The sequence below is a fragment of the Hylobates moloch genome, unplaced genomic scaffold (genome assembly GCF_009828535.3).
Source record: "Hylobates moloch isolate HMO894 unplaced genomic scaffold, HMol_V3 SCAFFOLD_12, whole genome shotgun sequence".
Lineage (NCBI taxonomy): Eukaryota > Metazoa > Chordata > Mammalia > Primates > Hylobatidae > Hylobates > Hylobates moloch.
Genome location: NW_026652287.1, coordinates 45,170,436 through 45,180,770, shown reverse-complemented (window position 1 = coordinate 45,180,770; position 10,335 = coordinate 45,170,436). Strand labels below are relative to the sequence as shown.

The following is a 10,335-nucleotide window of genomic DNA, read 5'->3' as shown; positions in this document are numbered from 1 at the left end:
GTTTTGTTTTGAGACAGAGTCTCGGTCTTGCCCAGGCTGGAGTGCAGTGGTGCAATCTCGGCTCACTGGAACCTCAGCCTCTTTGATACAAACGATTCTTCTGCCTCAGCCTCCCGAGTAGCTGGGATTACAGGTGTGCACTACCACACCCGGCCAATTTTTTGTGTTTTTAGTAGAGACGGGATTTCACCATGTTGGCCACGCTGGTCTCCAACTCCTGATCTCAGGTGATCCACCCACCTCGGCCTCCCAAAGTACTGGGATTACAGGCTTGAGCCACGGCGCCCAGCCACTACTGCCTCACTTTCATGCAGTTAATCTTAGACGCTTCCTCCTCGACTTTATACATACACAATGGAGGAGAGCTTTGCTCGTGTGTTATTCTCGCAGTGGGATTGAGGATGTTTGTCTCATGGAAACTGATGAATGAGGTGAGAAGCAGGTGAATAACCTGCAGGGGGCAGCAGAGACCGACGACAGAGACTGGACGCTGAGGCTAGTATGGATCGTTGCCAAGGAGGGAAGCGGAGCTCTCCTGGGTGCTTCCTGGGCAGCCGCCCTCCCCTGCAGGTGGCTTGCAGCTGCTCAGAGCAGATCCAGAAAGAGTGTGGGTTCTGACATGCTGCAGCGCCCTGGAAAGCAGGAGACCCACGTGCAGGTACACTTCAGGAATTCTGTCCTTTTTGCAGCTGTACATCTGGAATCTGGGGCCGTTTTCAGGAGCAGTGTTTTGGGTTTGACATGCATAGAGTCCCCGGGGTCAGATTGTAATTTGCATATCTGAAGAATATCTGTAAAGATCAAGCTCAAGGAAATAACTGTTTGGGACCTCTCCTGGAGAAGGGGCTTATGAAGTTGACAGTTTATTTAGGTCAGAAGCTTAAAATCACCAAGTGAGAGTTTTCTGCCGATGAAGATGAAGGTCTGGAAGGAGGGAGCGTTTCCACACTGTGAGGTGGGGTGAGATGTGTGAAAGCCTTGGCCATGTCTCATCCCTAATTCCAGGCCCCTGAAGGACAACTGCCTCCCCTTCTTGGTGCAGTCGTGCCTGGCCTGGTCTGGGCTCCCCTTCCTGCTCTGAGGTCAGCAGATCGCTCCATTGGACACTGAGTCTGGAATTCCCTGCACACACTTAGAATCCTGTGCAGGACGAAGAAGCACGGAGAGCCCATTGAATGAGGAAGAAGATAGTGCCCTGTCTAAAAATCAGGAGCAAATTTGGCCGAAAAGAAAATATCCAATGATCAGGGCTCAGGGAGAGAGTTGTCCCTTAGAGAGAAGCTGTGACTAGAACCGATCAGTCCTGCTCGGCCCGTCCCGTTACCCAGGGCTTCTGCCGTCACTCAGTTCTGAGGGGGCGGGGCCTTGTACCTTGTCCAATCAGAAGCGCCGGGGCGGTGCCCGGCCAACTGTCCATCCGGAAGGAGGAGGCCCATTTCAGCTTCTACTTTTGTTGCTATGCAGGTTGTTGTCGGGGTACCAGATTTCCTATTCCGAGAGGCCCCGGGTCCCTCTGCCACAACTTCTGTCGCTCTGCCGCCTGCACCGTGACTCGCACTATTCACGAGAGCCCTAGAGAGGACACCGGGACACCCGGAAGCCGGGAAATGGTGAGTGTATGCGGCCGGAGTCCCCAGACGGGGGAGGGGCTGGGTGGACCCGGCCGGAAGCGGCTGTGGCGGGATCTGGGCCTCCTCGCGGCGCCTCCTGGATCTGGGACCCGAATCCCTCTGTCTCAGCACGTCCCTCCGTACCCTCGGCCGCAAGGTGTGGCTGGGCCGCAGGGGGCGGCGTCCTGTCCTGTTCCTGCCGGGCGACTGTGGGCCTGGGCCCCGGAGCCCTCTCTGGGCAGCTCCGCGCCCGCAGCCCCGCGTCTCCTCAGATTCTGCGGGGACCACGGGAGGGTCATGGGGGAATCCCGCGGTGTTTTTTTTCTGTTAAAAATTAAAGAGTTTGGGGCGGGCGCGGTGGCCCACGCTTGTAATCCCAGCACTTTAGGAGGCCGACGCGGACGGATCACGAGGTCAGCAGATCGAGACCATCCTGGCTAACACGGTGAAACTCAGTCTCTACTAAAAATACCAAAAAAAGTAGCCGGGCGTGGTGGCACGCGCCTGTAGTCCCAGCTACTCAGGAGGCTGAAGCAGGAGAATCAAATGAACCCAGGAGACGAAGGTTGCAGTGAGCCGAGATCACGCCACCGCACTCCAACCTAGGGGACAGAGCGAGACTCCATCTCAAAAAAAAAAAAAAAAGAAAGAGTTTGAGCAAACAGCGATTCATGAGTGAGAAACACCCAGTCATGATTTGTGGTTTGTTACCAGAAAGTTTTAAGAACAATTGCGTCTTGTTAACGGTGGAGGGGGTCCAGGTTCTTGGAGTCTTGAACAAAGAATTGGACAAAACGCACAAAGCAAGGAAGGAATGAAGGGATTTAACACTCCACAGTGTGCGAGCGGGGCTGAGCATAGGGGCTCAAAGACCCCGTTACAGAATATTTGGGAGTTTAAATACCCCCTGGAGGATTCCACTGGTTACTTGGGGTATACCCTATGTAAAAGGAGAGGATGAAGTAAAGTTATAAAATCATTTACTTGGCTTATGCCCTATGGAGTAGGTATTTCCTTTCGTAGCTGAAGTTTGAATAGGCCTTATCTTCCCTGCGTCCAGACCCTATTTTCCTGCCTCAATTTGAGTTTGATTTTGGTGTCCTTAGGTAGTTCCTTATAGCACTAAACACACTTCAGTCTAATTGCTGCTGCCTTAAATTTTTTCATACTGTCTATAGGGACTGGCTTCCTCCTGCATTTTCCTAATCTATGGGATGCAGGGTCTCAAATCCTCCACCCTGCTACCCCACCCTAACTCTTCAGCGGTTTGCAGTAACATCTTAAATTTTCAATTACTTTTCCGCATCTCCAAACATTAACTCCCCTTCTCCAACTCACAGTATTATCAACTTTCTTTTTTTTTGGAGTTGGAGTTTCGCTCTTGTTGCCCAGGCTGGAATGCAGTGGCATGATCTTGGCTCATTGCAACCTCCGCCTCCCGGATTCAAGCCATTCTCCTGCCTCAGCGTCCTGTATCAACTTTATTGTAGAGTATATTTCTTCATCCTTTCTTTGACACAGATGCAGTATTTTAGTGGTTTATCATCTTTTCACAAGGTCATGGATGACTCTTTTTAAAATATTTGTGTTCTGTTTCTGAACATTTCACCTAGAATAGAGAATAACCACTTGATACTTCAGTGAAAAACCTCTGTTCCTCTCCTCTTGTCTTCATAAGGCACAGACACCACCTCAGAATGTCTTTGGGTTGTTTTCCTTTTTTTTTTTTTTTTTGAGAGAGAGTCTCGGTCTGTCACCCAGGCTGAATTAAAGTGGCGTGGTCTTGGCTCACTGCAACCTCCGCCTCCCAGGTTCAGGTGATTCTCCTGCCCTCAGCCTCCCGAGCAGCTGGGTTTACAGGTGTGTGCCACCACACCTGGTGTATTTTTAGTAGAGATGGGGTTTCACCATGTTGGTCAGGCTGGTCTCGAACTCCTGAGCTCAAATGATCTGCCCGCCTTAGCCTCCCAAAGTGCTGGAATTATAGGCGTGAGCCACCGTGCCTGGCCTGTTTCCTTTTTGAAAACTTTACAGGGTGATGTGTCTTCAGGAGTCCCAATCTATCTTTCCCTGGTCCTAGGTTTCAGAACCACCTGGGGCTGAGCCAAAATGCCGACAGCTCCCATCTCTCCTGGCCTACTGAATATCAGCCCCTGTATCCCAGAGGATAGCCTGAGGCAGGGTGTGGGGCCTCCCAAAGGAGCAACTGAATTTCCCAAATGGGAGGAGACTCCTGGTACACTCTTCATCTAGATAGCCAACCCCTTGGGATGCTCAGTTTTTCTCCCCCAGTCCCAGCTTCCATTATTTGGAGACACATAGCTGGTCAGCCAGTTGAATGTTGCTATTAAGGGAAAGGTGTAGGTTAAGTGAGCCACAGCAGAGTCATCTCAACAAATCCATGACATAACAGTGCATTACTCACAGTTCCAGAGAAATGAGGGCAGCACGCCTTGCAGGGCAACACAGAGTGGGGGGAACATCCAGGATGCACATTCAACCAGCAGGTGGAGAGAAAGACAGACAGGGACCTTTGGGCCAGAATTCTTCTTGGGGTCCAGGGCAATGCCCAAGGAGATTTCTCTTAGGGAGTTGTTTCTGGTAGATTTAGAGCAAGCAGGTGCTAGTTCTGTGAAGTCAGGCTGTGATTAAGAGGTGGTCTGTGCCATCCATGTGGGTATAAGGGTCAGTGGGGCAAGTCAAGTTGGTCTATCTAGCTTTTCCACAGTGAGGTGGTCACCAGGAGGCAGCCGTGTAAGTCACATATGTGGGTTGAGCAGATGCAGGAACTGGGAGGAGGTGGATAACTGGAAACCGTTGAGGTCAAGTGCAGCTTTCTTCTTTGTTTTTTTTTTTCTGAGACAGAGTCTCTCTTTGTCGCCCAGGCTGGAGTGAAGTGGCGCTCTCTCAGCTCACTGCAACCGCCACTTCTCGAGTTCAAGCGATTCTCCTGCCTCAGCCTCCCGAGTAGCTGGGATTACAGGCATGCACACACCCGACTAATTTTTGTGTTTTTTAGGAGAGAGGGAGTTTCACCATGTTGGCCAGACTGGTCTTGAACTCCTCACCTGAAGTGATGGGCCTGCCTTGGCCTCCCAAAGTGCTGGGATTACAGGCGTGAGCCACTACACCTGGCTTGAGTGCGGGTTTCTTCTGTTGTAAGAAAGTGAAACCCATAATGAAAATGCATGGTAAGGTAACATAAGAACTCACAGTAACAGGCAATTCTAGAATTAATTCATATGGAGATGATTGTTTGTTCTCCTGTAGATAACCATCTATCCCTGTTCCTTCTGGTAAGTGAGGACCACTTGTATAATTGGCTGGTGATACCTGCTTTGTCGTGGTTTCACTGTTTTCAGAATCTGCTGTTTTCCATTCGTGTCTATCTTTCCATCTGTTAATACCATTTTCTCTTGATTAGTATAGATTTTATTTTATTATTACTTTTTTTCGAGACAGAGTTTCACTCTTGTTGCCCAGGCTGGAGCGCAATGGCGCAATCTCAGCTTACCGCAGTCTCCGCCTCCCGGGTTCAAGTGATTCTCCTGCCTCAGCCTCCCAAGTAGCTGGGATTATAGGCATGCACCAACATGCCCAGCTAATTGTGTATTTTTTTTTTAATAGAGACAGGGTTTCTCCATGTTGGCCAGGCTGGTTTCGAACTCCCGACCTCAGGTGATCCACCCACCTCGGCCTCCCAAAGTGCTGGGATTACAGGCGTGAACCACTGCGCCTGGCCTATTTATTTTATTATTATTTTTTTGAGATGGAGTCTTGCTTTGTTGCCCAGGCCGGAGTGCAGTGACACAATCTCGACCCACTGCAAACTCTACCTCCTGGGTTCAAGCCCTTCTTCTACCTCAGCCTCCCGGGTAGCTGGGACTACAGGCGCCCACCACCACGCCTGGCTGATTTTTATATTTTTAGCAGGGAGGGGTTTCTCCATGTTGGCCAGGCTGGTCTCAAACTTCTGACCTCAAGTGATCTGCCTGTCTCAGCCTCCCAAAGTGCTGGGATTACAGGCGTGAGCCACCGCGCCTGGCCAAAGACCCTTTCTCTTAACAAAAAAAGGCTTGGTTTGTGGGAGGACATGAGTATAGACAGAAAGTAAGAGGTGTGATGACCAAGTCATGGGATAAATATTTGGAGTCCGCAGTATCATGGGAACTTCTTAGGAATAAAGTATAGGCCTCCAGGGCTGTTAGTCTTATCTGTCCTCCTTTACATATGTGAGATGTTTCAGGATTCAGTGGCCTTTGAGGATGTGGCTGTGAGCTTCACCCAGGAGGAGTGGGCTTTGCTAGATCCTTCCCAGAAGAATCTCTACAGGGATGTGATGCAGGAAACCTTCAAGAACCTGACCTCTGTAGGTAAGAATGACAATATTACTTCCCAGTGAATTAGAGAACAAATGTTTTTAGCTCATCAATGCTGTTCATTGATTTGGAACATGGACAGAAAACACTTTGATGAATAAATCAGGCATGGTTACCATGTACCATGAATACAGAATCTAATGATTTTTAAATAAATTCATACTAATTCTGGATCTGTGTTTTCTCTGGGTCTGTGTTTTAGGAAAAACATGGAAAGTTCAGAGCATTGAAAATGAGTACAAAAATCCCAGGAGAAATCTAAGGTAATTTTTTCTCACAAGACAAGGCAATGCCTCTAGAAAATCTTAAAATGTGAGAAAATAGGCCGGGCGCAGGGTGGCTCACGCCTGTAATCCCAGCACTTTGGGAGGTCAAGGTGGGTGGATCGCAAGGTCAGGAGTTCGAGACCAGCCTGGCCAATATGGTGAAACCCTGTCTCTACTAAAAATACAAAAAAATTAGCTGGGCGTGGTGGCACATGCCTGTAATCCCAGCTACTCAGGAGGCTGAGGCAGAAGAATTGCTTGAATCTGGGAGGCAGAGGTTGCAGTGAGCTGAGATCGCGCCACTGCACTCCAGCCTGGGTGACAGAGCGAGACTCCGTCTCAAAAAAAAAAAAAGTGAGAAAATATTAAAAAGAAGCAAATAAGCCCAGTGTCAAATTTATGTATTCATAGAAAGTTTTCCTAAAAACATATGTTTAAATGTAACATAGGCTAGGCTGGGCACTGTTGCTCATACCCCAAATCCCAGTCCTTTGGGGCTTTCAGACCAAAGGATTGCTGGAGGCCAGGAGTTTGAGGCTGCAGTGAGCCATGATGGTACCACTACACTCCAATTTGGACAACAGGGTGAGTTGAGACCCCAACTCAAAAAAAAAAAGATGCACATGTTTAGTATTTCTAAAATAGTTTACTTGAAAATAGGATTACGAAGCCCCATAGAAATACTAATTTTTAAAAAATATATATACCCAGACCATCTTGTAGAGCATATAGCCCATTAATATTCAAACGATTCAGACAGAGCAGAAAGCTGACACTTTGCCGGGCAGTGTTAAAAATGGAAGTGCAATAGTTGTTAATGATATAAATCGTGTTTTTTTCTTCTTGAGACAAGAGTCTCGCTTTGTCACCCAGGCTGGAGTGCAGTGGTGTGGTTTTAGCTCACTGCAACTGCCACTACTTGGGTTCGAGGTATTCTTGTGCCTTAGTATTCCAAGTAGTTGGGATTACAAGTGCACGCTGTCACACCCAGCCAATTTTTGTATTTTTAGTAGAGACAGGGTTTCGCCATGTTGGCCAGGCTGATCTCAAACTCCTGGCCTCAAGCTATCTGCCCGCCTCAGCCTCCCATAGTGCTGGGATTACAGGTGTGACCCACTGCACCCAGCCAATATAGATCACTTTTTTTTTTTTTTTTTTTTGAGACAGAGTTTCGCCCTTATCACCCAGGCTAGAGCGCAATGGCGTGATCTCAGCTCACTGCAACCTCTGCCTCTGGGGTTCAAGCGATTCTCCCACCTCAGGCTCCCGAGTAGCTGGGATTACAGGCACCCGCCACCATGCCCAGCTAATTTTTGCATTTTTAGTAGAGACGGGGTTTCACCATCTTGGCCAGGATGGTCTTGAACTCCTGACCTCAGGTGATCCGCCCGCCTCGGTCTCCCAAAGTGCTGGGATTACCGGCATGAGCCACTGTGCCCAGCCCTATAAGTCACTTTTAATCAAACCGTTAATAATGTGCTTCTCATTTTTCACTGAAGTCTTATGAGAGAGAAACTCTGTGAAAGTAAAGAAAGTCATCACTGTGGAGAAAGCTTCAACCAGATTGCAGATGACATGCTGAACAAGAAAACTCTTCCTGGAGTAACACCATGTGGAAGCAGTGTGTGTGGAGAAGTTGGCATGGGTCATTCATCTCTTAATAGGCATATCAGAGCTGACACTGGACACAAGTCATCTGAGTATCAGGAATATGGAGAGAATCCATATAGAAATAAGGAATGTAAGAAAGCCTTCAGTTACCTTGACTCCTTTCAATCACATGATAAAGCTTGCAGTAAAGAGAAACCCTATGATGGTAAAGAATGTGCAGAAACCTTCATTTCCCATTCATGCATTCAAAGACAGAGGGTAATGCACAGTGGAGATGGACCTTATAAATGTAAGTTTTGTGGGAAAGCCTTCTATTTTCTCAATTTGTGTCTTATCCATGAACGAATTCACACTGATGTGAAACCATATGAGTGTAAACAATGTGGTAAGGCCTTTACTCATTCCACTACCCTTCCAGTACATGAAAGAACTCACACAGGAGTGAAAGCCAATGAATGTAAGGAATGTGGGAATGCATTCAGTTTTCCTAGTGAAATTCGTAGATATAAAAGGTCTCACACTGGAGAAAAACCCTATGAGTGTAAGCAATGTGGGAAAGTCTTCATTTCTTTCAGTTCCATTCAGTATCATAAGATGACTCACACTGGAGAGAAACCCTATGAATGTAAGCAGTGTGGGAAAGCCTTTAGATGTGGCTCACACCTTCAAAAGCATGGAAGGACTCACACTGGAGAGAAACCCTATGAATGTAGGCAATGTGGTAAAGCCTTCAGATGTACCTCGGACCTTCAAAGGCATGAAAAGACACACACTGGCGATAAACCCTATGGATGTAAGCAGTGTGGTAAAGGCTTTAGATGTGCTTCACAACTTCAAATTCATGAAAGGACGCACAGTGGAGAGAAACCCCATGAATGTAAGGAATGTGGAAAAGTATTCAAGTATTTTTCTTCCTTGCGTATACATGAAAGGACGCACACTGGAGAGAAGCCCCATGAATGTAGGCAATGCGGAAAAGCATTCAGGTATTTCTCTTCCTTGCATATACATGAAAGGACACACACTGGAGATAAGCCATATGAGTGTAAGGTATGTGGCAAAGCCTTCACTTGTTCCAGTTCCATTCGATATCATGAAAGGACTCACACTGGAGAGAAACCCTATGAATGTAAGCACTGTGGTAAGGCATTTATTTCCAATTACATTCGATATCATGAAAGGACTCACACTGGAGAGAAACCCTATCAATGCAAGCAATGTGGCAAAGCCTTTATTCGTGCCAGTTCATGTCGAGAACATGAAAGAACTCATACCATTAATATATGAGAAATCCTATTAGTGGAAGAAATGGGAGAAGCTTTCTGTTGTCCCACTTCCTTTGAAACACGGAAAAGAGTGGTGAAAGAACCTCTGGATAACTGCCTTTTGAATTGAGAAGAGAGACCTGTGATAGGACAATAAAATCTGGAAGGACTTGGATGGTTCTGTAATACAATTCACCTATAGCCAATCTTGCATAAGATTTCAAAGGCACAGAAAAGGAAGGCATGAGTCACATATTAGAGGCAACACACAGGGAGAGAGGTGTGTGGCTACCCGCTTCCAGCCCATTTTCCTGATTCTTTGGCTTGTTAATCGAGAGTATCCCCCAAATCACTTGTCTCTGTTCCTCAGAGTTGTAGGTCTCCAGAGATGTCGCCAGGTGCTCCACATGAAAGATACATGCCCACTTTGCTATTTCTTCAGAAATGTTAAAATGTTTACCAGAGAACTAATAAATGTTGTTATGGCTGGAAATACTCTCTGATGCCCAACTCTTCTATAGATTGAGTTGGTTTAAGAGGTCTACTTTGTATTGCAAGCATTGTTGTTTCTACAGATAGTGACCCTGTTCTTGATTAAACCAGCTAAATGGGAGCTTGTTCCTCTGCTGCACTGTGCAGTGATTGGTCTCACCAAGGGCTTTTATGTGAGAAGAGCCACCTTGCTCTTATCAGGAAATTTCAAGCATTTGCTGTTATTCACAACTGAATGTAATGTCTCACTTCGTTTTTAACTTTGTATGAGTATACCGGACTAAAAACACTAATGTGGTTTCTTGGCAACAAAGACTTTTGTTCATGTATTTTAGAAATAAGCTTATTAACTGTAACAACTGCATACTAACAATTATTATTTTTTAATTAAGAAGCTATATTACAACATCCCATTAGCATCATGTATTAGATCAAGTTGAGGCTGGGCGCGGTGGCTCACGCTTGTAATCCCAGCACTTTGGGAGGCCGAGGTGGGCGGATCACGAGGTCAGGAGATCGAGACCACGGTGAAACCCTGTCTCTACTAAAAATACAAAAACAGCCGGGCGTGGTGGCGGGCGCCTGTAGTCCCAGCTACTCGGAGAGGCTGAGGCAGGAGAATGGCGTGAACCCGGGAGGCGGAGCTTGCAGTGAGCCGAGACTGCGCCACTGCACTCCAGCCTGGGCGACAGAGCGAGACTCCGTCTCAAAA

At 47.3% G+C, this 10,335-nt stretch overlaps 2 protein-coding genes across 4 annotated transcripts in view; one reads left to right on the top strand and one right to left on the bottom strand.

The window, feature by feature from the left end:
- LOC116478506 (zinc finger protein 136) overlaps window positions 1-10,335 on the bottom strand; it is a 370,760-nt gene that overhangs the window by 57,615 nt on the left and 302,810 nt on the right. The gene's annotated exons all lie outside the window — the stretch shown is intronic.
- LOC131380646 (zinc finger protein 20) lies at window positions 1,440-10,063 on the top strand. 3 transcript variants are annotated; one of them, XM_058425462.1, is made up of 4 exons: window positions 1,440-1,610; window positions 5,848-5,983; window positions 6,192-6,252; window positions 7,755-10,063. In XM_058425462.1, exons 1-4 carry the CDS (start codon window positions 1,608-1,610, stop codon window positions 9,151-9,153), a joined length of 1,599 nt encoding a protein of 532 aa, XP_058281445.1. In that variant the 5' UTR covers window positions 1,440-1,607; the 3' UTR covers window positions 9,154-10,063. The 3 variants fall into 3 exon arrangements, with proteins under 3 accessions (XP_058281445.1, XP_058281446.1, XP_058281447.1); XM_058425463.1 differs by having other exon boundaries at window positions 1,469-1,610; window positions 5,857-5,983; XM_058425464.1 differs by lacking the exon at window positions 1,440-1,610 and adding an exon at window positions 4,759-4,801 and having other exon boundaries at window positions 5,857-5,983; window positions 7,755-9,995.

Excerpts from the sequence above, each read along its gene's own strand:
- LOC131380646 (XM_058425462.1), top strand. Across the intron at positions 5,984-6,191 it reads CAAGAACCTGACCTCTGTAG|GAAAAACATGGAAAGTTCAG; the intron begins GTAAGAATGACA and ends TCTGTGTTTTAG. Across the intron at positions 6,253-7,754 it reads AATCCCAGGAGAAATCTAAG|TCTTATGAGAGAGAAACTCT; the intron begins GTAATTTTTTCT and ends TTTTCACTGAAG.